Source organism: Bos grunniens, chromosome 17 (genome assembly GCF_055505025.1).
Source record: "Bos grunniens cultivar Pamir isolate PY7600 chromosome 17, Bosgru_T2T1.0, whole genome shotgun sequence".
Taxonomy (NCBI): domain Eukaryota; kingdom Metazoa; phylum Chordata; class Mammalia; order Artiodactyla; family Bovidae; genus Bos; species Bos grunniens.
In genome coordinates, this window is record NC_141181.1 from 35,153,409 (window position 1) to 35,179,986 (window position 26,578).

Here is a 26,578-nt window from a genome sequence, read left to right on the forward strand (position 1 = left end):
TAATTCTCAAAAACACAAACAGCAACAGTAAAATCCCTTCCACTTCACATTTTACTTTCAGGATTTTTGCTCTGCCTCCTCATCACCTCCTCTATTCCCCTCTGTGTTCAAAGAGGTTTATAATGTAGATGGACTTAAACTCATTAAGTGTCTTCCGTCCTCATTCTCTGATTCTGAAGGGTGGATGATACACAACAGTGGGAGAGAAGAGTTGCACAAATGGGGTAGGGTCTGATAAATAAGGGCACTGGGAAACAAGCAGGTTTGATGCAGTAAGATCAACAAATATACTGCAGGTTCTTGAAAAGAAAGGCATCAAACTGAAAATGGTGTTTAAAGAAAACCTAACTGAAAGGTTACTGCAGTTGTTCACACGCAAGACAATAAGGATGTGGACTTCAACGGTGGCATGAGGGTGGAGAACAAAGGAATAAATGCCAAGGTTTCATGAAATCTAGATTTTGGTTAAAAATAAATAAAAAGGTGAGGGGGGAGTTGTGTTTAGGTTTTTAACTTGGGAGAAAACCGATGGAATAATCGGGAGGAGAGCTGACAAAATGAGGCTACCTTTTATGATCCAGCACCAGCTCCATGCTCATCAATGAGAACAACGAATTGCCTATATTCAATTGGAAGTGAATTAGCTATGTTCAAACTAAGAGTGATGTCCAAGTGAAGATGTTTTCCAGACAGTAGGGGTTTGGAAACTGGATGTGGTAGAGACTTATTTTGGTGGCTGCAATGAACCACACCTCTTGATAGTCATACCTTGTGTAGTCCGTCCCTCCCATATTGACTCTAGTCTTGGGCCAGGCTGACTGAGTTTAGTCAATGGGACGTTAGCAAACATGATGTAAACAGTGCTTACAGGCTGGAGCTTTGCTCTTGCGATCCAACCTCGGTGTAAAGAAGCCCAAGGTAGTCTCATGGAGAGACCAAGTGAAGAAAGATCACTGGGGCCCCAGTTTCCCTGCCAAGGACCAGACACGTACGTAAAGCCGTTTCAGGTGTTCCTGCTCCAGCCACCGTCTGACTGCAGCTGCACGACAAATTTCAAACTGTGCTAGAAGAAGAACCATCCAGCTGAACTACAGTCGACACACAGAATCGTGAGAAACAAGAAAGTGGTAATTTTAGGCCATTAACTTTTGAGACATTTGTTACCCAGCAGTAGGTATCTCAAGCCCTGGAAGATAGATGAGATGTAAGTTTATAAAGGGGAGCTTTAGGAACAACAAACAATAGTCACAGCTGACATCCAGTAGCTCACTATCTGACGTATTCACACAAAATAAACACTGCAGCTATCATTAGCTAGCATCCCCACTTGGCAGATGAGGAAACTGGTTCTTAAAGAAGTTACTTCCCCAAGATCACACAACTAGAAAGGCACAGCTGACCTAAACCCAGGTCTACCTGTTACCTGTACAAACGTGAAAGAGGAGAATGACCTTAACAGAGGACTGCCGGGGGCAGGACTAGGGCAGAAATAACGAACAACTTGCTTATGGTTTTGCATTTTTTCTCTAACTTCAAGAAAAGCTGTCCAAAACACATTCTAGTGAGGCGATGTGTCTAGGGCGGGAATGATGAAGTCGAGCCCCTGTTTAGAAGGCCAGCTCCTGCCTGTTACTCTCCCTCTGTACTGAACTCTGGTGACGGCAGCGTCTCCTGCAGCTACAGGCAGAGCCACTCGTGGTCTTCAGTCTTCTGCTTTAGGAGCGTCACTGTCTGGCCATCTTCGGGGACAGGCCTGGCATGAAGTGCCCTCTTGTCTCGGCTTGTGGTCTTTCCTTTGGCCATGCTTATTTCTGATGACATTATCAGCCCTTTCCCCAAACTGACTCTTTGAACCTCCAACAGAATCTAAGTCAAAAATCCTCAGAGCCTGGACCTTGGAAATCATCTAGTGAGGACTTTTCAGTTCAAGATAAGGAGGCAGAGTCCCAGGTTGGTGGACTGCTTGAGCTAAGGACCCAGGGTTAAAGGTCAGCAGTCCCAATCCTCCTCTCTTGGATGGCTGCTGAGTGGCACTGACCTGAAAAGCAAGTCATTTTCTCGCTTGCCATTCTTCAAAGAACAGCTGATTGAAATAATGCTGAAATTGTGCCTTGTTTCAAACAGAGAATTGTGTGAGGATGAAGAGAGTGGTGGGGGAAGCAGCAAATAGAGAAAAAGACCAAGAAGTAGGTGGCTCAGTTGGTAAAGAGTCTGCCTGCAATGCGGGAGACCCAGGTTCAATCCCTGGGTTGGGAAGATCCACTGGAGAAGGGAGTGGCAACCCACTCCAGTAATCGTGCCTGGCGAATCCCATGGACAGAGGAGCCTGATGGATTACAGTCCATGGGGTCACAAAGAGTCGGACATGACTGAGTGATGAACACTTTCAAGGGAATTTATCTTCCCAAAGAAAGCCTTATACTGTGTCTTCTTATTCCTTATAATAAAATGACAAAGAGTTAGTTACTATAGCTTACAAAGTTTTTAAAAAGTCACAAAAGTACACAAATAGCAAAGCATATAGCATCTGGCTCTAGTATTCACACTTGGGTCCCAAGAAAAGAGCCTAAAATCAAAATCACTGAATGTATTTCCCTCCTCTGTGCCATGAAAAGTCGGCATTTTGTTTTCCTTTGCTGCTTTCTCCTTCCCAGATTTGGAACCACTCTCTGAAGTGAATGCCAAGAACCCCGGACAACTAATTACTCAGGAGGCTGAATATGAAAGTCTGTTTCAGGCTAAATCTTCTCTTGCGTATTCTTGGGTGTGTGTTTGTTTTTTCCTCTTTCTTCCTTTCCCTCTGTACTTTCCACCTCCCTTACCCTGTCTGCTCCCCTGATTTACTTTATCTTTTCTGCTTCCTCCAGAAAATATATGAGGGCTATGAAAAAGAGAAAAAAAAATTAGGCATCTATAAAGATACCCATCATTGTCTCAGCATTATTTTTAGAGGAATAAGTACAGGCTTTAGGCACAGAAAGGTGATTCTTCTTGAGATGCTCCAAACTGAAACCTCTTTATCTCAGGCTTGAAAGAGTCACCCTCCCAAGGAAGCTGTTCCAAGTGTGTGTTCCGTTGACTTCTCAGCCCCATGGACTGTGGCCCCCTGGGCTCCTCTGTCCACGGGATTCTCCAGCCAAGAATACTGGAGCAGGTTGCGTTTCCTCCTCCAGGGGGTCTTCACAACCCAGGAATCAAACCCGCATCTCCTGTGTCTCCTGTGCTGCAGGCTCATTCTTTACTGCAGAGGCCAGATTTTTCCAAAACCAGACACAAAATTACATCTCACTTTGCTCAACTCATACCTTTTACCTTTTTTAAATCTTTTTCTCCCCCAAGACTTTCTGACGTAGTCTACTTTCTGTGTCTCTGGGAAAGATGACTTTCCCATGAAGAAAGGAATATTCAGAATCTAGGCTTCTTCTTCCAGCTGGACAATACAAGGGATCAAACTCCTGATATGCATTTTTTTTTAGGTTCATGGAAAGAACTGTTAAACTAGGAAGGTGCTTTGCAGATTACCTGTCCCAACACCAATGTTTTTAAAAATAGGAAACAGTCGCCTTGACCAAAAGATGTTTTGCTTACTCCACCCAGACCTTTCCCCTTGCAAGGGCTGCTGGTCATCACAGGTCATTGCAACACCACTGGGAGCTAAGCACACGGGTCCAGCCAGTTCTTCCAAATTGCCATTTTCCACTAGGATCGGGCTGCTGCCGCCGCCAAGTCACTTCAGTCATGTCCGACTCTGTGTGACCCCATAGACTGCAGCCCACCAGGCTCTTCTGTCTCTGTAATTCTCCAGGCGAGAACACTGGAGTGGGCTGCCATTTCCTTCTCCAATGCATGAAATTGAAAAGTGAAGGTGAAGTCACTCAGTCGTGTCTGACTCTTCGAGACCCCATGGACTGCAGCCTACCAGGCTCCTCCGTCCATGGGATTTCCCAGGCAAGAGTACTGGAGTGGGCTGCTCCCCTCTTAATATATGCAGCTTTTTTCTGGCTTCCTGCAACGTGGCATCTACAATATTAATTTCCAACCACCATTCTCAAGGCTTTCCTCCTTGTCGGGGCTATCCACTGATGGTCACTATCACTCACTAAAGACCTTGGAATTTGGCACCCTGCATCTCCTGCCATCACCTAGAAAGACTGCCCCTTTCATGTAAAAGACCCACCAAAAACCTAGCCTCCAAGATCCTTGGCTTAACGACTCTAGGAACCTGCATTCACCACCTTTATGGCCACGCCATCATCCGAGAGCAGCTTCACCTAAAACTGTGATGTGGTATAACCTTATATGCTTTGGCTGGTTTTTTAGCCTCACTGATGTAACTGACTCTGATGCTACCATTTATCTACCCATCCGTAGCCTCTTGGGTTTGCCTTATCACTTTGAACTCTGTGGGTCATCTCTCAGGTCTGCTTTTTCCTTCTAGCACTTCTAAAACCTAAGCTCCAATTTTTGGACCAATATAGCCATCTGGTTTCTCCACTTCTGCACTCGCACTGTTGAACATACACAGTGGAAGTGTACCCATTAGTGACACAACCATCCAGACTGGTGTTATCAGGAATGTGGGTCTCCAGCCTGAAGTGAGCCGCCAGCAGCCGCGGGCACAGCTCGCGCCTCTGTCCTCTCACACCATCTACAGCAGCCACAAAGCTTATAGCATGCTCTACAGGCCGCAGCCCACAGCCACACCTCTGTTCCAGAGACAGCACTGCCTCCTGCTTCAAAGAAAAAAACTATTGCAGACATAGTGTCCTTCAGTGTTCCCATTTTCCTAAAAATGAATTCACTCTCACACTGTGCTGGCCAAGTACGCTCATCATTTAGCGGAACACGTTTGTCTATTTTTTTTTTTTAACAGCAACTAAGGCACCAAAGAGGGTTTGTCATTTTGTGCCATTTTGCTACAAAATGGACACAATGAAATCTCTGTATCTGGTGGTACTGCCTGGCATGGCCTTTTAGCTTCTCAGTGGGGAGGCACTTGCCCCTGAGGATATAAACCAGGAGAGTCGGTCAAGGAGACCCAACAGTCCCAGGTGCGGTGAGGGAGACCCGCAGTAAAGGGAAAAGCCCTGCTCTCGGCCCAACACCTCGCCACACTCCCTCACGCCCTTGCTCTCTCCCAGCAGCACCACTCATGTATACCGAGGAGCAGAACGGCATCTGATCCCCACTTCCTTTACTTCTGTGCCGGTTGGATTTCTCATGAGGCTTAGACTACAACAGGAGAACCTCTAGTTATGCTGATACCCCTGCTTCTAGTCAATGCTAATTTTCCTTAATTAAGAGTAAGAGGATGATGTATGAAAGACATTTCCAATCACAGACTAAAATACGATATAAAAAAAAGAAAAACCAGCACCTGTTTTATGCAATCAGACTGCAGCCTCAACTCCTCTCTGCTGTCTGGTCCTCAGAAACCAGCACCTGAGGCCCAGTTCACTTCTGTGATGATGGCTGAGCAGGGGGCCTTTGGAGCAGATGGCAGCTGACAGAGAGACCAGGATAGCAGCCATCCTACCGATGACCACAGGCGACAGCAGCCCCAGACGTCTCCACGTGGAAGTACTGCTCTGATTTTGTTGGGGATCCTTTTTGTTTAATAATATCCTTTCTTCTGGAATAGGGTCATTATTCTTGTTTTCAGAAATCCTAAGGAAGCAAGACTAACCCATATATGTTGGGGAAAGGAAAAGAGAACCAGAAGAAAAAAGCTAATGAAAAACAGTACAGAGATTCCTCAGAAAATTAAAAATAAAACTATCATATAATTCAATGATCCCACCTGTGGGTATTTACACAAAGAAAACAAAATCACTGACTCAAAGACAAAATCTGCACCCACGGTCACTGCAGCATCACTTACAACAGTCAAGACATGGAAACAACTTCAGTGTCCACCACTGATGCATGAACGAATAAAGGCATGTGAAACACACACATGCACGACCACATACAGAGGAATACTATTCAGCCAGTAAAAAGGAGGGGATCTTGCCATGTTTGACAGCAGGGATGGATCTTAAGGGCATTATGCAAAGTGAAGTAAGTCCAACAGACAAAAATAGGTAATGAATATTATTTTCATGTAGAATCTTAAAAAAAACAACTCACAGATACAGAGAACAGATTGATGGATTGATTGCCAGGGGCAAGAAGCTGGGAAGGTGGACAAAATGGATAAAGGTAATGTACAAATTTCAAATTAGAAAGCAGTCCTGGGGGTGTAATGTACAGCACGGTGTCTACAGTTAACAAAACTGTGTTGTGTAACTGGAAGCTGCTAGAAGGGTAGATCTTTGATTTTTTCTTTTTCAAACTATTTCTCTTTCTTGAGAAATTCTAAGAGAAATCATTTTAAAAAAAATCCAAATGGTAATATTGTTAAAAATAAAAGCTTTCAACACTGAAGAGATTTGTGTTTGATTTTTTACTTTCTGAAATTTGCTTCTCCTAATAATGGTAAGAACTCACTATGATATAAACATGGATGGTCTGTCTGGCTTCTTAGTATCTGTTATTTGTGTGCTGCCAGTCTTTTTACCTATAAACTCCACCTTTGAAACTTGTTTGTTCTCTTAGCTCTCGATAAACACATACCTACATTTCAGGGTTGGAAAGAACCACCTCCTATTTACAGATGAGAATTCTGAGACATAGAAGTTTCATGACTTGCCAAAACTATGCCCGTTTTTAGGGACAAGAATTTAAGTCCAACACTCTACAGCACTGTTCTCACCCCCAAGGATTCTGTACTCCTAACAATATTTACTACTGTAGGAGAGAACACTGGATGATAAAATCAAGGCTCAGAAAGGTTGAACTTTCAGCCAGCTGGTGCTAGGGTTAAAAGCATTTTGTTGTTCAGTCATGAAGTCATGCCCAACTCTTTCGTGACCCCATGGACTGTAGCCCACCAGGCTCCTCTGTCCATGGGATTTCCCAGGCAAGAATAACTGGAGTGGGTTGCCATTTCCCTCTCCAGGGAAAGGGTAAATCTTAAAAGTTCACATCATAAAAAAAAAAAAAAAATCTGTAAGAGAGATGACAGAAGTTAACTAAACTTACTTTTGTGATCATGTTGCAATATGTACATATAACAATGATTTGATATATTACTAAAACTAATACAGTGCTATATGTCAATTATATCTCAATTTATAGGAGAAAGAGGAAAGGGAGGAGGCAGCAGAGGATGGGGAGAAGGAGAAAGAACCTAGCCTCCACGTCCCCTAGCAGGTACCAGTCATGGAAGGTGGAGTCTCCTTGGGCTCTCAGTGGGGACCAAAGCAAAACCAAACAACCTTGGCATTGACAGGAGGCCAGTCTATGCCTCTCTCAGGAACCATCTGCCCTCACGTCCTTGGGATATCGCTGTGAATAAGGGGGCGCTGTCCAAGCCAAAGTTGAAAACTTAGGCCAGTCCAGGATTTATGCCAACAAAGGCCCTGTGATTGTTAATCTCACTGTCGACTTGCCTGGGCCATGGAGCCCAGATATTTGGTCACACATCATTCTGGATATTTCTGTGGGGGTGTTTTTGGATGAGGTTTATATTTAAACTTATGGATTTTGAGTAAATTGGATTGTCCTCCACGTGGGTGGCCTCATCCAATCTCCTGAAGGTCTGTCAGAACAAAGACTGACCTTCCCTGAGTAAGAAGGAATTCTGTCAGCAGATAGTCTTTTGAACTTGAACTGCAACATCTGCCTCTTCTCTGGGTCTCATAATCACAGGAATCAGTTTCTTACATCTCTCCTTCCCTCTCCCACAGGTATCTCCTAATGGTTCAGTTTCTCCGCAGAACCCTAACACGGCACAGTCTTCCTACAAACTGAGCTGCCAGGTCATCAGGAGACGAGCACCTGTTTAGTTGTTGCCCTCGCAGCACCTTCACTAGCAGGGCTGGCCTCAGTGATGAGACTCCAGAGTCAGACTGGCCTTTGGTGAGCGCTGCTGCTCGTATATCAACCCGTGCACAGGGCCAGTCCAGACTCCACCTGTGCCCGTCTCCTCCCTTCCTAGAGTCTCTCTGCTTCCGTGAACCTTACTCCACCCCTCTGTGATCTGATCCAGTCCCTTCATGTCTTTCCCAGGCCACTGTTCCACCAGTACAGGACCGTCCCAAAGAACATGGTTATGATTCACCTTAGAAGAGTAAAATATATTATGCAGAACTGTGGTGAATGCTACTTAGAAAGTATAGTGAATTAGATATAATGTTTGACTTTCAAAAACAGCATTATTTCCCAAAGCAAAGCAAAACATTTACACTCATAAGGACCAAAGACACGCATTTGAGTGGGACTTAAGAGAAAATAAGCCAAGGAATAGATGAAGGAGTGAGAAGTAGGTTTCTTCTAATGAGTAAGCACAGGCCTGAGCACTGATCTCCAACAGTCAGTCAGTCGGTGTGCCGTGTCCATCCGTGTGACCAATGGCCAAAGACCACCTCCACACACAGCTCCACCCTCCCAAGACAGGAACCTACTGGTTACTATCTCATCGCTCTCCGCACCCCAACATCTGCCTCCTCTCCCTCACCCCCACTCATCTTTCTTAGAAATTTTTATATAAATATGGATATATAATTGTTAACATTTTCCAAATACACATAAAGAAGTTAAGGCTCCCCTTCACTTCTTCTCAATCCTAGCTCCCTTTCTGAAGTTACAAGCACGAGGTAGCAGTTTGGTACATATCCTTTTCAGATCTCAGCCTACATATTTACTCTGTAAGTAGATAGTACTTTTTGTATATTTATACTTGGGGTAATATTTTTAGTGTTATTTCAATAATTTCCTTTTTTCTGTTGATAAAATGGAGACCTTTCCATTCTAGTGCATTTATATCGTTTACGATATGCCAGGCAACGGTGTAAGAGAATTGCATTTCTCAGCTGGACTACTGCAATAATTCCCTAAGGTTCCTCCCTACTCCCAGCCTTATACTCTTCAGTGTATCCCACATGCATGTCTGAGTGATTTTACAGAAGCCCAAACCTGATACTCTTACTCTCCTGATTAAAATCTTTCACTGACTTCCCACTGCCTTGAGGATCAAGACCAAAGTGTTAGTATGGCTTACAAAGCCCATCAGAATCCAGGCTCTTCCACGTATCAGGACAAAACTGTAATTCAAAAAGATTCGTGCACCCCTATGTTCATAGCAGCACTATTTACAATAGCCAAGAGATAGAAGCAACATAATGCCCACTGTCAGATGGATGAATAAAGAAGATGTAATCTATACAGGTACATATATATATATATACACACACACACACATTTACATAAAATGGAATATTATTCAGCCACAAAAAAATGAAATAATGCCATTTGCAGCTACACGGATGGATCTAGAGATCATTAGACTAAGAGAAGTGAGAAAAGGACAAATACCACACGACACCTCTTATATGAGGAGTCTAAAATAAGACAGAAGTGAACTTACCAATGAAACAGACTCACGGACACACAGAACAGACATGTGGTTGCCAACAGGAGGGGAGTGCAGGGAAGGCTGGATTGGGAGTTTGAGACTAGCAGATGCAAACTATTATGTATAGAATGGATAAAAGCAGCAGCAGCAGCAGCATATAGCACAGGGAACTATACCCAATATTTTTTAATAACTTATAAGGGAAAAGAATCTGAAAAGAAATAGATACATGAATGTATAACTGAATCACTTTGCTGTACACCAGAAACTAATACAACACTGTAAATCAACCATACTTCAATTAAAAAAAAAAAAAAGAATCTGGGCCCTTTCCTGTGTGTCAGACCTTACCTCTTGCCCTAACCCTACATCCCAGCCATGGCAACATATTTGCAGACCCCAAAGCATACCAAAGCTGGTGCTGCTGCTTGTCCTTCATGCCCTTCTTTGCTTTCTAAGAAAAATTAGTTGAGTTGCAAAACACATATGTAATAACCAAATGAATTCTCCTGCTGCATGGGGATATTAGCCACATCACTGTTAAAAATGGTGTGGCTAATCTAGCAGAAATTTGTTTAGAATAAGTTAGAATAAAGTTTCTAACTTTGTTTAGAGTATGAACCTAAAGCATCACTTTCTGGTGGTGATTAGAGAGTCAGCTGCTTGGCAAACATCTACTTGCCTCCCAACACCCAATGGAGCAGTCGCTCCTGTCTGAAGCCTTTTTCCGACTTTGCTGTGAGAATCACTGTCCTCCTTGACATGATCTCACCCGTCCCCCAGGACACAGCACAAGCAAAGCAGCCATAACATTTTCGTGTCAATGCTGACTTACATCTTTCTCATCCTGTCAGACAATACACAGCTTAAGGAGCAGAAGCCTACCTTTTTTTTTTAATCAAAGTATAACTGATGTACAATATTGTGTTAGTTTCAAGTGTTAGGTGCCTATCTTATTTGACTTTTAATCTCCAGCAGCCAATGCTATATAGGACTTTATAGTAGACATTTTGTGGTTAAAATAAGAAATCAATAAAATTTTTTATTGAGGTATGTAACCTGTCTGGCCCCAAATAATATTTAAGATGAGTTACAAAGATACAGACAATATACCAAGACAAAAAAACAAACTTTAAAAATGGTTTTAAATAAGGCAAATAGGAAATAAGGGTTAAAAATTTGTGAAGCCAGGATTGAGATTATCATACTTGCTAGAAGCGGACCACATATTAGGCTTTCTAGAAGCCAGTAGCAATAACAAGCTTCCCAGAGTCCATAAGGTTAAAATAAACTGGCTGCCAAGGAGAAGCATGAACTAGTCCCGACAGTTACCACAGAGAAATTTCCCTCAGGAGGCCTCAGAGTGGACACTATGTAATGAGATCAACAGCAGCTTGAAATATTTCTTAGAATTAACACAGACACCAGTTTTGCAAAGATGTTACTCCCAAGCATCATTCACCATAAACTACAGACTCAAATCAACACATTCAAATCGGCTCTTCCTGACAGCTGGGTTAGTTAGAAGATACACCTTAGTTATCAGCAGCAGTGTCCTTGACGTATTTTGGGCCATGGACAACTTTTTGAGAATCTGATAAAATGCTGTGTATTCTCCCCTCAGAAACAACACCTTGATATAATATTTTATATATATTTTCAAGGAATTATGGAAACCTGGAGCTTGTTCATGGACTGTCCAGGTTAAAATACCCAACCTGGAAGGAAGATGTACTATATCTCTTTGAGTCAGGCTGAATTATAAAGAACCACATATATTAACTGTCAGCCATGGTGAGCATTAGGCTTCTTCCAGAAAACAGAGGTACCTAGTAGGAACACCCTCTCACTGCTGGAGGTGAGGGCATGGGCAAGGCCAAGAGTCTCCAAAATCCTAAACACAAAAGCTCTACAGTTCAACATCATTAAGTACAGCCCAAAATAACAAGTCTGGAAAAGATTCAACAGAGGTATAACCAAACAGGTATCTCAACTGGTGTTTTTTTCCCTAATCTCATTAAAACACTTGAAGACTATCTACTTCTTGAGTAATGTAGCTTCCTGCAATGCCTTTCAAGAAAAATTCGTTGAGCTGCAAAATGTCATGTAAATCACTAAAAATTCTCCTGCTGTATGAGGATGTGAGCAATACTGCCAATAGCTGGGTGAAGGGTCTAGCAAAAAGCTTTGAATTAAAATGAGAATCTAAAGCTTCACTTCAGGGTGGTAATTAGGAAACAGAGTCAGCTGTCTATTAAGAATACTTTCAGATCATGATAATAAATCCATATCACCAATTTTATCTTTAGTTCTTTACCTTTTGGAGGGAGAGCATACTTCCAGTTCATTAAAGGTGATACAGTCCTTGGGTCCTGGCCTTAGAAGCCCAAATATGAAAAAACTCTACTCTCCCAAAGAAAATGTACTTCTTTTGCAGAAGGCTGTTATGGGAAACTTGGTCAGGGACCCCACCGAGTAACACGTGAAGCCTACGTGTGCTGCTACTCTTCCACCATACACGAGCCTATGTACTATTTTCTACGTTATCTTCTTCTCTCCATATTCTCAAGTCCCTTGGATTTTTTTCAAGGACCTACATCAGGCTTCCTAGCTATCTAGAGTTTCCAGAAAATACCTTTATCCCACTTTCTGATATATAAGACAATCACTCATCTGCTGGTAACTTCCTATTCTCTGTAATTCTCACAGACTTTCAACAGTGCCCACATCTGTAAGCAATGTGGGAACCAGGGGACTAGACTGTTCTGAGTCCATGAAGTTTTTCTAAAGAGAGGGATAACAAGATCAGAGCTGCTCTCTGGAAAGATACTCTGCCAAGGAACAATATCCAGTTGACTCACTGGTGCTGTGGGCTGAACTGTACCCCCACCCCAAATTCATACACTGAAGCCTGAAGCCCCAGTACCTCAGAAAATTACTATTTGGAGATGGGGCCTCTAAAGAAGGATTAAGTCAAAATGGGGCTGTTATAGAGTGGGCCCTAACCAAATCTGAATGGTGCCCTTACAAGAAGAAGAGATCAGGATGTGTGCACAGAGAGGTGACCATGTGTAAGGTAGCTGCTGCAAACCCCGAAGAGGCCTCAGAAAGACCAGACGTGCAGACAGCTGTATCTTGGATTTCTAGTCTACAGAACTATGAGAAAATCAATTTCTGTTGTTTGAGCCACTCAGTCTACGGTAATCTGTTATGGCAGCCCTAGCAAACTGATACAGATGGGATCAGGTAGAAGGCAGTTGCAACAGTCAGGGACCGAACGAGAGCAGCTGTGGCAACAACGCAGAGACCCCCGTGAGTATGAAGGACACAGCAGAACTGAAAGCACAGAGCCTGAGACGGATGTGAAGACTGAGGGGATGAAGAGTAGAAATGTACTCTGCGAGATGGGCTGGTTGGCAAGAAATTTACAAAGTTAAATATTTTATATTTTAAAATACAGGGGGTCAAAAAAGGGGGACAAGTGATTTCAAGGAAAGAGGAGTTTCATTATAAACACATTTCTAGATGTGTCTGGCTAAGTGCTTTCTTTGTATCTCTTTGTCTACCTTGGTCTTTATTTTCTCAATGAGACACTCAGACAATTACTGATTGACAATCTCACTTGGAGAAGAAGATTAACATTAACATAAAATAGGCCCAGGTCCATCTGCTTTTTGTTCTTTAATTTTTTTCTTTTCATCTTACACTATGTCCTTAAATAGTGAGCCTATCTCAAATTTCCTTGAAAGGGCCTAACTTTTTAAACATCCTTTTAATCATTCTCTTTGTATTTTCTGCATGCCTTAGCTTATTCTGCATCTTTACAGACTCTATCTTTGAGGTTTATCCCATTCTTATATAGTATTTATTCTTAATTATGTCCTACTCTTAATTTTTAAATATGCCTTTTAAAAATCTTTGAGTTCTTCAGAAAGCAATCCCTAAAATATTAAAGAATTGTTTCGTATTAATTCATGACAAATATTTTCTAAATAAAAAAGGATGCAATAAAGGGGTAGAAGAAAAGATGAGAGACTAACTTTGCTGAGCACAGTAAAGGCTCTGGGAAGTTTAAACTATTTTTAAAAATCACTATTTCTGTTCAAATTTATGCCACACCGTCCATCTGAAATTCTGGCCATGAACTGTATTCTAAACACTAACAAATCTGGAAAACACAATTAATTACTTACAATCACAAAGAGACCATGGTTTGAAAAGCCAATAGCAAAAACTCTATCCCTATCTGTAAGATGAAAATAACACTTGTTTCATAAGACTATAATAAGATTAAACATACTGTTCATAAAGCTGGCCCAGAGCATGTTCTCAGGAATTTCATCCATCCATTCAAAAAACATTCAGTAAATAACAAGATCCCAGGTGAAGTCATTTGGTGAAGGCCAAACAATAGGCCCTTCCTCTTTAAAGGCGCAGGGACGTGGCCAAGTTGCCATGGAACCTGCTTTGGTGTCTGGCTCAGGCTGGACAGATCCCATCAACACGTCATGGTTTTAATACCTTCCCTCCAAAATAATCTGCGCCTTACTTTTCCCACCTTGTAACAACTGAAGGTATTGCTGTAACTATTTTTTAATCCAACACGTTGTATTAAAGTAATATATGCCTTCTTCATATACTACTGTCCTCTACTAAACCAGTTAGAAAAATTAGCTTCCCAATTTTATTTGTATTATATCCCCCTTACTAAATTGTTGAGTTTAATGGATAAATATAAGAATGTAAGAAGAGTCCTAAAGTTCTAAAACTCAAGAAACACACTCAAACTAGAATAGTTTACTTTTCATATAATTGTTTTGACAAATACTTTGTCTCAAAGAAAATAAGGAAATAAGGTAAATCAATCTTACATTTAAAGATTAAAGGTTAAATCTGACTCAGAGAAAGACTCTCCATATTGCTAATTCTAATAAGATGAAAAGTAACAAAAGGAGACCGACCATGCAAAATGCAGGATTATACTATTAAGAATTTTCAAGAGGAAAGGGACCTTCTTCTCTCAAGTTTCCATACAAGTAGTCCCCTCCTTCTCCACACACAAACACACACGCAATTGTCAAACAAGCCAAAGCTAGAAATAGCTATGAAGATAAAGGTCAAATTACATGAGAGAATTTTTTAAAAGAAACATAACCAATAGGAAAAAATGAAAATATATAAAGACATACAGCAAGTATCAAAATATATGTATTATTAGGCAGTAGATTAATTTCATTTCTAATTCAAAATAAAGACTGTTCATCAAGTGTTATGTTTCAAAAAGTAATTTTTTAAATAGAGGTATTATTTGACTCTGTTACTCTCTTCCATTTCCTATTTATGTTATGACCATCTATAAATCTATGAATTGTTTTCTATTTGCAAAATGATTCAGCTCAGAAAGCAGAATGAGACTGGTCATTCAGTAGTCTCTCCCACCCACCCTTGCAGACATCACATCACAAAGACTATGACTCACTTTGTCATACAGTTTCTATCCTTTCAAGAGTTTTAAGATTGTTGTGATGAATACTGGCTCATAAATCTGAATGAATATTAGGATGAAATTATTTGTGCCATTTCCTCACAGCCAAAAGGGATATTAACAATGGTACCAGACAGTTCTTAATCCTAATTTATAAAATGATTCACAGCTTTTAGAAAGAGAGAAAGAGACAGAGGGAAAGAAAGGGATTTAAGGATTAAATATGACTCAAGTATGAACTCTCAGATCTATGGTTTTTAATTAGAAGATTACAGCTAGTTCTGAAATTGGCTAGAAATGTTGACATGTTATTCATTAGCTGAAAAGAAAAACTTCCACAATAAAAATTAATCCTAACGAAATGATTGTGTTTTACCTTTATTGCTTCCTTTGAATAATGTGAAAGGTGTCCACAGAAGGAACCACAGTGATGCTACGTTCAACTTATCTGCTCTGCACACTTCATGCTGAAATGTATATGCTTATTTATTTAAAGTTCTAGCTCATTCAACAATACACATCGAACCTCTTCATGGGCCTCAGCATGGTCATTCATTTGAGTCCAGGGAATTCTGGAGTGCCTAAAGTCAGTCTCAGTCCTCAGAGTAGAAAAGAGAGCAAAGGACTACTGGGTAATGTTTAAATTTTTTAAAATCCTTGCCATCTAGAAAGTTCCAGTAAAACTGAGGGACAGGAGGTTAAAACACATCAAGCTATTAGAGAGAATTTTTCGATAATGCAGGAGGGGACAGACGGGTACAGGGCCATGTGAAAGCCACAGGGTCTGACGCAAAGCCTAGGACTGGGGTCAGGAAGGAAGACTAAGTGCACTTCAGCTCAAGGAAACGGCCTGAGTCAAGGCTAAGAGGAGAAGGATGTCAGAAGGCCATCAGAGAGGGAGTCAGAAGACTTGGCTCATTTGTGGGGTACACACTAAACTTAACACACATTCTTTAAGTAGACAGAGCTCGCAGTCCCAGTGCAGGAGATAGACATGTAAACAATTAATTACAAGAAAAACTGTTAAGTCCACAATACATCCCAACTACTATGGGGAAAAAAGCACAGACAGAAACAACCAAGTCTCCCTGGGAAGGTAGGGGAAAGTTTCACAAAGGAAAAGACCACTGAGTTGGCTCGTAAAAGATCTTTTCAGGGAAAAGTGAGAGTGGGAGGAGGGTGTGAGACAAGAATTGGTGTGATAAAGGATTTTCCAAAAACAAGGATCACCAAGTGGAAAAGCCAACTGTAATAGTGATGGTTCTGCCAGTTTAGAGACAATCACGAAGGCAGAGAGCGCTGGCAGCATCAGGGGAGTGTGGATCGTAAAGAGCTGAAACACTGAGCCGGTAGGTCATGCTTCAGAGGGAAAGTCTGGAGGGTCTGTTCATAGGTAAGAAAAGGACAGAGGAAACCAAGAGACAGGGCGAAGAAAAGTCACTGAGGCAGGGATGAATCCCAGGTGTCTAGTTTTGGAGACTAGAAGAAGAATTTCATTTCAGGCAGAAATTCAGTAGGAAGGGTGCCAGGTGGAGAAAATGATGCTATGTTCTGTCTTCTGTGGGATGAATTGAGGCTGCGGCAGTACATCTATCCTTTAGGCAGCAGGAACACGATACTAACACAGAGACAGAAAAGCAGAGAGAGTTGAAATGATCTGTGCTGAAAGATCACAAGTACTCAGAAAGATGGGAAGAGAGGCAAAAACAGAGCCTTGGGGGATACAACAGCAAAAGACCGAAGATAGGAGGGACCAGAGGAAAAGACGGTTGGAAGGGTGAGAGGAAACCGGGTTAATGTGCCAAGGAATTCTGGTGAGACAGAGGCAGACAATAGTGTGAAGCGTCAGAAATAGGGTGACACACTGGGTAAGTCCATGTGATTGAACTGGAAGACTGCCGGGGCCCAGAATGATTTAAGCAGAATACCAGAAGCACAATCCAGAGTTAGAAAGAGAAAAGGAGATGAAGTAGAAGAGAGTACAGGATTCTAGGATACCGGTCACAGAAAGACGAATGAACAATGCACAGCATACCTGAGGAATCTTCCATCACACAGTACATGGTAAATATCTTAGATGCTTTTTAAAGAAAACAATTCATAATGAGAGCTTTTAACTAATTATCCTGAGCAATGATTCATCTTTTTATAGACTACACCAAAATTGCTAAGAGCCAGCTTTTTAATATTTCAAATATGATTACATTTTTCCAAATATAATTGTTACATATAGTTATCTTCATTAAAAGGCTAAGTGCCTAATCGTATATGTTACTATACCAAGAGAACTGTAAACCTTGACCAGGCTTTGAACAGCATGTGGCCCCTGAGTAGTTACCCACATAGAATGTTCTCATCAGCAGCTCACTTTTAGTGAGAATTACCAGAGTAAAAGGTACAAGCCTTTTTATGATGTTTATTTATATGGAGAAGTCATGGTCCCTACCTTAAGATGCCAAATTTTCTCAAAGTGCATAAATCATGAACAGAGAAAATAACCCACTCACAGAATCCTAGCCAGATCATTACTACACTACACAAATTTCCTTTAAAAAGCAAAACAAAACAGGAAAATAAAAAAAACAACCTTCCCTCCCCACCCTCTGCAATATCCTAAAAAATCTGTGAACTTTACACTTTAGAATTCTATGGGATAATTTAATTTAGAGGGTAACTTAACTTGAGAAAGTAAGTAGCCCTTTGAAAATACAAATGCAGGCGACTTCTCTGGTATCCCAGCGACTAAGCCTCTGCACTCCCAACGGAGGGGCCTGGGTTCGATCCTGGTCAGGGAACTAGACCCCACCTGTGGCAACTAAGAGTTCACATGCAGCAACTAAGATCCAGAGCAGCCAAGTAAATAATTTTTTAAAAGAAAATCAAAATGCAAACACACACACACATTACTGATTACTGTAAATGAATGAGTATTAAGGATATACCAGTCAACTCAAAAGTCACCATATGCAGGAACAGTGACAGGGAACAAATGGGATGAGACATAAATTAAAACTGAATATTGGCTATCTGTTGCCTCTAGGCCCTCCAAATTTCTTCAAACTAAAAATATCCCACAGGAATTTAGAATGGGACTAATCCAGTTTCTAAGAACTATGTGGTATATGGCTCAATGGGTGAAGTTCCCTGGGAGTTGCCATTTTTCCTTTATTCCCTGCCTAAATTCCTATGGCCATAAATAACCTAGCTTAGAGAGAGAGAAAGCAATAGCTACCCCCCAACAATGGATGCCAGAGAAGGCAACGGCACCCCACTCCAGTACTCTTGCCTGGAAAATCCCATGGACGGAGGAGCCTGGTGGGCTGTCGTCTATGGGGTCGCACAGAGTCGGACACGACTGAAGTGATTTAGCAGCAGCAGCAATGGATGCAATAAGGGAACACTGAAAATCACGGTGCCACAACTGCATTTCCCATTGACGTGGTGGTGGCAGTTTAGTTGCTAAGTCATGTCGGACTCTTGCAACCCCATGCACTGTAACCCACCAGGCTCCTCTGTCCATGGGATTCTCCAGGCAAGAATACTGCAGCGGGTAGTCATTCCTTCTCCAGAGGATCTTCCCGATCTAGGGGTCAAACCCAGGTCTCCTGCATTGCAGGCAGATTCTTTACCAGCTGAGCCACCAGTGACATAATGAAAATTCCACAATGATAACTGTTACTTGAATTATTTTGTCAACAGCCAAACACTTGACAACATACAAGTTAAGCAGAAGACCTGGTTTCAGAGTGCAGAAAATGACAAGCTCAAAAACAAAATAGAACCAAGAATACTTGTTTGGAGAGGATATGGTAATGAGGTTAAGGTTCAAGTCCAAATGTGCTGACTTGTCTTGTTCCAATTCCCAGAAATAGAGTGGTTACCCCAGGCCAGTCTTACAGATGTTTGTTGTAGGACAAAGGGGCCCAAGCAGGGGGTTTTGAAAAACAAGTAAAGGCAATGGCACGTGAGTAGTTACCTCCCTGTTCCACAGGCATCTTTTGGCCAGAAAATAACAATTCTAATAATGCAAGACCTTATACTGCCTTTTTTCAATATCGCTGACAGTAATTTCTGAGAATCAATATGTAGATGAACAGTCAATTTTATAATTATAATGTATTGAGGATGATTCTTGTTTTGTCTATAACGTTTTTTCAAATTACACCTAAAAATCTCAGCTATCCATTTAAAACATCAGTAAGTCTGAACATAATGCTCAGAATCCACTTTTCATACCTCTGTCAAAATCCAATTATGGGATGGCCACTTTATAAACACAAAGAAAGCCCTCAAGGCATGTCACAAGAGGATATTGCCAGTTCTAGGCTGAAGTCATTTGGCACCAAACTCATTTTAAAAGGCTCCTAAGGTGTGGTAATATCCATGACTCATGAATTGTCCTTTCATTGCTGAACCAATTACACGATTTCCACAATTAAATGAGCTATTGGGTTCTTACTTCATTTGTTTACTGCACACAAATGTCATTAGAGTAAACAGTATGCTTATTAAAGTAAATTGGTGGGATCCACTTGCCAGATATTACCCAAAAAAGGTGTATGTGTGTGGAGGGGGGAGAATCTGGTGTCATCAATCAAAAGTTCCATTGACATAAAGGAAGAGAAGAAAAGGTGGCTTTCTTCATTGCTCCAGGGGGTACAACCAGAGGCAACCTGTGGACTCATAAGAACTCCCCAGAGCGACTATGTCAATATTTTGAAGTGGAGGAAGCCTAAAAAGCCGGAACAGCAGGGATAGTCCGCAAGGGGGCAAGTGGGCAAGAATCGGCAGGTAAACTCAGGCAATCAGTTCCGCCTGTGGACCTCAATCTCGTCTTCTACAAGATGAAGCTGGTGAACAGTTCGTTTTTAATGACGGGGCTGCATGGAATATGTGCGGTGGCACAGAGGGTGGGAGTCAGACGGGATCCCAGCCCTGCTCCACTTGGGGGTGGGCAGGTCCCTCAGCCTCTTCAAGGCTCAGTGTCCTCTGGAGGCCGGAAGCCAGAGGAGTGTGGCAAGCAGGCGGTCACCTCCTGGGAGAAGACCCAAAGGTCGATCCAGCACTTCTAACTACCTTCGTTTTTTCCAAAATAAAAGCATCTGGAATAAATTTAATGCTAAAATGTACACAAGCAGCATACTTTGCCCTTATTATACTCCACCACATGTTGAACGTGCTGCCTGGGATAAAATGTGCTCTCTTCCGAATGTTTTCACATGGTTTCAGTACTTCAGGGCATATACTTCTGTTACACATCCCCGTGGGCAAGTGGGACACCAAAGGGAAGGTGGATGTGCGGCACCCACGCTGGCCCTGTCTTTATCTCGCTTTTACCAACACACTCGTGTCAAATACAGGTTATTTCAGGATTGTGAGAAAAGTGCAGGAAAGTGGGCCTTTTGAAACAATTGTGAAAACAATTCATGAGAAAACCCGAGGAGAAACACAGGTGATCTCCAGCAAAAGTGGGAAGCTGGAAACGCTGTCCACCCAGCCCCACACCGTCCTGCCCTATGTCCCTTCAGAACCTAGCCATGTCCCCTGCCCCTGACCAGCGCCCCACATTCATGCCACCGACTTCACAGCCTCCCCCCTCAACTCCAGCCCTGCTGGTCAGCTTTTGGGGAAGAAATCATGCACATACAATTTAATTCACACGAAATGTTAAAACCGGGTAACTGCTCCACTTGTCCTTCCAGAGGCACCCTCCACCCCGTACCCATGAGGACCCGGGTCCAGGGTTTCCAGCACCCGCCGAGGCTCAAGTCCCTCGTGGAAAACGGTGTAGGGCTGTTGGCTGTCATCACCACAGATGGAGATTGTGGATTCGGAGAGCACACTGCATTTGCATTTTAGAAACATCTGGACAGAGAGTTAATGCCAAAGGGATAAATCTCCAGTGATAGATTTTGGGTGTATGGACAAATGAGTTTGAGGGAGGGGGCCTTGGATTTTCCAATGTTTCAAATATGTCTAGATATCTGAACCTTAATTCGGTGGGAAGCTGTAGCAAGCATTAACAGCTTTTATTTCTCCACGTTTGCTGATCAGTTTTGCTCCTTTAGGGGAATGGAGGGGATATGGTTAAGAGGATACTGATATGGCATTGTTTTTCCTATGTATTTCTTACCCGTCTCCTCCTGGTTTTGTCAACTATCAGTACACCTTTGATATGTCAGGGGAAAAAAAAAAAAAAACACTGTCCTTAATTAAACATATGTCCAGGTTGGCCTATACAAAAGTCATTTAAATTGATCATTTTCAGGTTTCTATTCTTGTCAGTCTACCACCTGGTACAAGGTGATTTTTAAAAATCAGTGCTCTCCACAAGTCTGGATGAGTACTCTACTCTCTACCTTTAAAGGTCTTGAGCTAGTTATCAGGTTGGCTGGGTTTCTCAGCCTTAACACTATTAACATTAACGGTCAGAACATTTTTAATTTTTTTGCTGAGCGATTAGGGAGGTATCCTGTGCACTGTAACATCCCTGGCCTCTACTTAGCAAATGCCAGTAGCACCCTTCCAGGCATGAGTGAAAACATCTCCAGGCACTGCCAAATGTCCCCTGGAGAGTATCAATCCTATTTCAGACCATGAAGTTAAAATAAGAATACAGTAATGATGGCCCAGCCCCAAACTGGGAATAAAAAGTTAATAGTTGTGTTTAAAAGGGTGGTAATGTAATATGCAATTCAGAATTATCCTTACTAACTCCCATACATGCCTGTGTGCTCAGTCACGTCTGATTTTCTGCGACCCCCTGGACTGTGCCTGCCAGGCTCCTCCACTCATGGGATTTCCCAGGCAAGAATACTGGAGTTGGTTGCCATTCCCTTTTCCAGGGGATCTACCCAATCCAGGGATTGAACGAGTGTCTCCTGCATCTCCTATATTGGCAGGCGGATTCCTTACCACTGCGCCACCTGGAAAGCCCAGCCCCTATACAGTTTTGTTTTAAAGGAAATAGGGTATTGAGAAGGCAAAGAAAATACCTGCAACTCATAAAATGTCTGGAAGAAAATGTACTAAAGGAAGCTCCAGTATAAACCTAATCTGGGGGAAGAGTTCTGTCTTCTCGTCAAAGAACAAACTACTTTTTGTGATACTAGAAAAGAGCAAAATTAATTGGGACATATGTGCACCTTGCCCTGTTCAGCTGGGCTACCCTGGCAGCAAGCACAGAATAAACCCCACACAGAAAGATAATTTTGTGAAACCTAGTTACCAAAATAGAGAAAGAGCACTAACCAATATATTGGGCTACAAGCATCTTTTCAGTTTTACTGGATAATGTAAGTGGTTAAGAAAATTGTTTAATTATGGCAGGCCCGAAAAAAGTTACAGACCTGAATCCTTTGCTTGTTGCTATTTTGAAATCAATAAAGACCAATTCTTATGAAGGGACATTTCCCATTACTGAATTTGTCAGCTAGGTTTGGCTGCAGAGTTTTCTCCTCTTCCTAACTCTCATCCCAGAGTGAGAGCTTGCTAAATTCCTTCAGTGTCCGACTCTTTGGGACCCTAGGGACGGTAGCCCACTAGGCTCCTCTGTCCATGGGGAGTCTCCAGGCAAGAATACTGGAGCGGGGTGCCATTTCCTTCTCCAGGGGATCTTTCCAACACAGGGATCCAATCCACACCTCTTACATCCCAGGCACTGGCAGGTGGGATCTTTACCACCAGTACCACCTGGAGAGCCCCAAAGGACGCACTATTAGCATCACAAGGTAAAGAAGGCCTCTTGCGGAACTTGGGCAAAAAAAAAAAAAAAAAAAAGAGGATCAAGTTTTCCACCTGAAAACCATTATGGAAGGAATGGCAGAACAAACAGCTTTCAAAACATGTTTTACCTACTTACAGGATGACAGTTTAAAAATATCTGATCTCTTTGTCTCACTTCAAACTCATCTATTTTTATCAGCCCATTTTATACCTCTTTCCTTCCTCTTTCTCTAGACCAGCGGGTTCTCAAACTGTGCTCCCAGATCAGCATCACCTGGGAAGTAGTTAGAAATGCAAATGAGGCCCCACTCCAGACCTAAGCGATCTGAAACTCTGGGAGATGGTTCAGCCATGAATCACACAACACACACACCTTCCAGGTGATTCTTATGCACTCTTAGTTTGACAACCAACGCCTCAGACCAATCTTATTGCTATTACCACAGATACATCATTATTATTTTTACAGAAAATGCAACTGTAGACTAGTAAATTGAGTCCTCTGCGCACTTCAAATTCTCATTTGATCCTCAAACCTGATGCAAGGTATCTTTCCAACAAGGACCTTTTAGTTGGTCTGCGGTCCCTCCTGGCTTTGCCCCGGAGACAACGGGCATCCCATAGAAGCGGTCGGAACTTCAGGCTCGGGGCGCGGGCGGCACCTCGCTGAGCCGCTCACCTCTGCTCAGCCGCCGGGCACCCCCGACGCGACAGGTTGTCTGCGCCCAGGGAGCCGCCCGCAAAGCCCGGGCACCGGGGGCTCGGGGCCCAGGGGACTGGCTTTGCTGAGCAGCCGGCACACTCCAAAGCCTGGAGGAGCGTCTACCGCCACCGCAGCTCGGGGCAGGAGGGGGGCGAGTGGTGAGCCCGAAACCGCCGAGGGCCGAGCGGAGAGAAACCACAAGTCCCACCGGGGTCACAGTGAAGAGGAAGAAGGAGCGCGGAGGCTGGAAGGCAGGGGCGGGGGAGAGAACCGCAGGGGACGAAGACGGCACCGGGGAAGACCTGGGGAGCACTCACTGTGTGGGTCGCTCTTCTCGCGGACCCCGTCCACTCGGCCGTCGGGGTGGATGCGCAGGAAGAAGCCCCCGTTCTTGCAGTACAGCCGCTTGGGGTCCTTGAAGTGGCCCGGCGGGAAAGCGCCGCTGCCGCCGTCCTCCGGCAGGGCTGGCAGCGTGGTGATGCTCCCGGCGGCCATGGCCCCACCAAGGCCCTGGCGGGGTCCCCGAGCCCCTGGAGCCGCGCGGGGAGCCGCCGCGCCCCGGCCCCGGCCTCCGACGCGCTCCGCGGCGCGGCCCCGGCCCCGGCCCCCCAGCCTCCCTCCCCGCGGCACGCGGCCGCGCCCGCGAGCCCCCAGCCTCGAGCTGTTCGGCCGCTTCCCTCTCCGCCTGCCCTAGAGCGCGGGGAGCCCGGCGGTCCGGGATCGGGGGGTGAGGGCTGGATGCCTCTGCGGCCGCCGCTCTTGGGAGGGCCGCCTCCCTAAGCCGCAGCACCCGGGATCCGCGGGCACCGCGTCCTCCGGTCTGCTACCCGCTGGGCCGCGGCGTCACATCTAATACGTCTCCACCCCCAGACGCCCACGACCCCCCACGCCCCCCGCCCGCCTCCCTTCCGGCGCACCGCCCCCTACTCGCTCCGGGTTTTCTGGGGCGGGTGTCTGGGTCGGGCGCTCGGGCCGCAGGACGCAAGCGCGCGACATCCGTGCCCCGGGAGCCCGAGGGGGAGAGCCAGGGCCGGGGGAGGTGCGGGGACGCGGCGGGAGGCCCTGGTCCAGGCCTCCGCCGCTTTAGGGGCTCAACCCCGCCGGTTCCCCAGAAGTCGCCCCAGCCCAGCTCCGCGCAGCCCAAACCACGTTTCGACTTTCTCTACATTGCGGAGCTTTCGCTGAGCAACCAGCCGTGACTCAACTTTTCAAACTTTAAATGCAATTTTCTCCCCCAGTCTTTTTCTCTGCCAGCGTCTGAAAGCGCAGCAACTATTTCCACCCCAAAGAAGTAGAGGAATTGAAGTCAGGGAGGATTGTGTGTCAAAATACGTTTTGAACGTCTCTAATTACCCAAAGACGAGGGGCACGCACTGGCACAAACTGTTAACATGGGAGGCGGAGGCTGAAGTATTTTACTAACAGGAGTGGGGAGAGAGGCCAGAGAAGGGGTTGAGTCGCAGAGAGGAAAAGATTTTTCTCTGACTAACCTGGAGATAGTCAACGTGCAAAGATGAAAATGGCCCTCAAATCCTTATCGCGATTGAAGCATGTTACTGTCTTGTTCTAGCTAAACTGTTAGGCACTTTTTGGAGGAAGGGTAGTTTATTGAAAATCCCAAACTACAAAATTGAGGTTAATTACACTTTATTTTTCAGTAGAATATAACAGGCACTACAGATTAGCAAAATACTCATCTTTAGAACTTCATATGCTGAGCATCTACGGTGTGCAAAGCATTCAGTAAGTGCAGTGGGAGATGCCCGATCAAACAGGGTCTTCTGGCACAGTGAAGGTGATACAAGGGGACCCAGAGTAACACAAATACTATGAACAGTAGAACAGGTCAAGGCCATAGACGAGTAAAAAGTTTCAGGAGATATCAGACAAGGAGTAATTCAGCTTGAGGATAGGCAGGAGTAAGGGAAAGCTTCTTGGAAGAAGTGAGAATACAGAAGTTCCTCTATTTAAGAACTTGTTTGCTTTCAAAAGATTATCCATGGTGCATTTGTTCATAAGGCTCTGAGATGGGTTTAACTCTAGACACATTTCTAGAATGTTAAATAGGAGTACGATTCTTTGGAGCTTTAAGAACCAAGGAATACTCTTCTCTGGGCTGATGGATGTTCTCGGACATCTGTCTCCAAAATGGACAGGTTTTAGCTGCGCTGAAAATCTGTTAAGACAAACAGCTCCCTTGCAGATCTCTGTGGGAATCCTCAGGGATGCTTAAAGTTACTGCAGCATGAATTGAGTTGCCACTTACTTTGAAGTCAAGTTAGACTTGAACAAGCTTTGAAATCCGTGCACAGAAACCTGAGTATTCCAAGAACAAAGGGATAAAAGCTAAGCCAAACTATTTATTTCACAGTAGTATCCAAAAATTTGGGGAACAGTTACAAGCAGTTAAGTAATGCGTATGCTTGGAGAAGGCATTAGCACCCCACTTCAGTACTCTTGCCTGGAAAATCCCATGGACGGAGGAGCCTGGTAGGCTGAAGTCCATGGGGTCGCTAAGAGTCCGACACGACTGAGTGACTTCACTTTCACTTTTCACTTTCATGCATTGGAGAAGGAAATGGCAACCCACTCCAGTGTTCTTGCCTGGAGAATCCCAGGGATGGGGAAGCCTGGTGGGCTGCCATCTATGGGGTCGCACAGAGTCCGACACGACTGAAGCAACTTAGCAGCAGCAACAGGAATGTGTATGCTAATGGACCACAGGTCCTGTGGAACTGCATCCCATGTACAATAACCTCTTGTTTCCTAGATCCTTGCAAAACCAGGAGAGGAGATACCACTGGAAATGGATAAGCCAGCTCTGGGAATCTAGGTCTCTAAGTCAAATAGCATTAATTCCAAGAAGACATCCTTAAGAAAGTTGTCTTATGTTCCTAACCAGACTCTTCTCAACACACACTTGTAGATACCACAAAGACAGACACAATATTCTTAGATGCAATCAATTTGCTCTCAGTTGAACCATGAGCAGTCAATTTACTTACACTCTCATTTTACCCAACTCTAAGGATGAATATAAAAGTAATTTTGAAAAAAAAACTAGAACCAATAGAATTCTATAAGATGACGGATACAAAACCCATTATTAAAAAAAAAATTAGGTTCCAGAATTTCCTTCTCAACACCAAGGTAAATTACTTTGGAATTAATAAGAATTGTTCAAAATCTAAATGATGAAAAGTACAAA

The 26,578-nt window shown here is 43.6% G+C and overlaps 1 protein-coding gene across 1 annotated transcript in view; it reads right to left on the bottom strand.

Annotated features, from left to right (window-relative positions):
• The window catches only part of FGF2 (fibroblast growth factor 2), a 53,593-nt gene extending 29,543 nt beyond the window's left edge, over positions 1-24,050 (bottom strand). The window contains exon 1 of the mRNA XM_086346879.1: positions 23,688-24,050. Coding sequence (XP_086203005.1) covers positions 23,688-23,865 — 178 coding nt within the window. The 5' untranslated portion in view covers positions 23,866-24,050. The remainder of the gene's footprint in view (positions 1-23,687) is intronic.
• Positions 24,051-26,578: the final 2,528 nt, after the last annotated feature.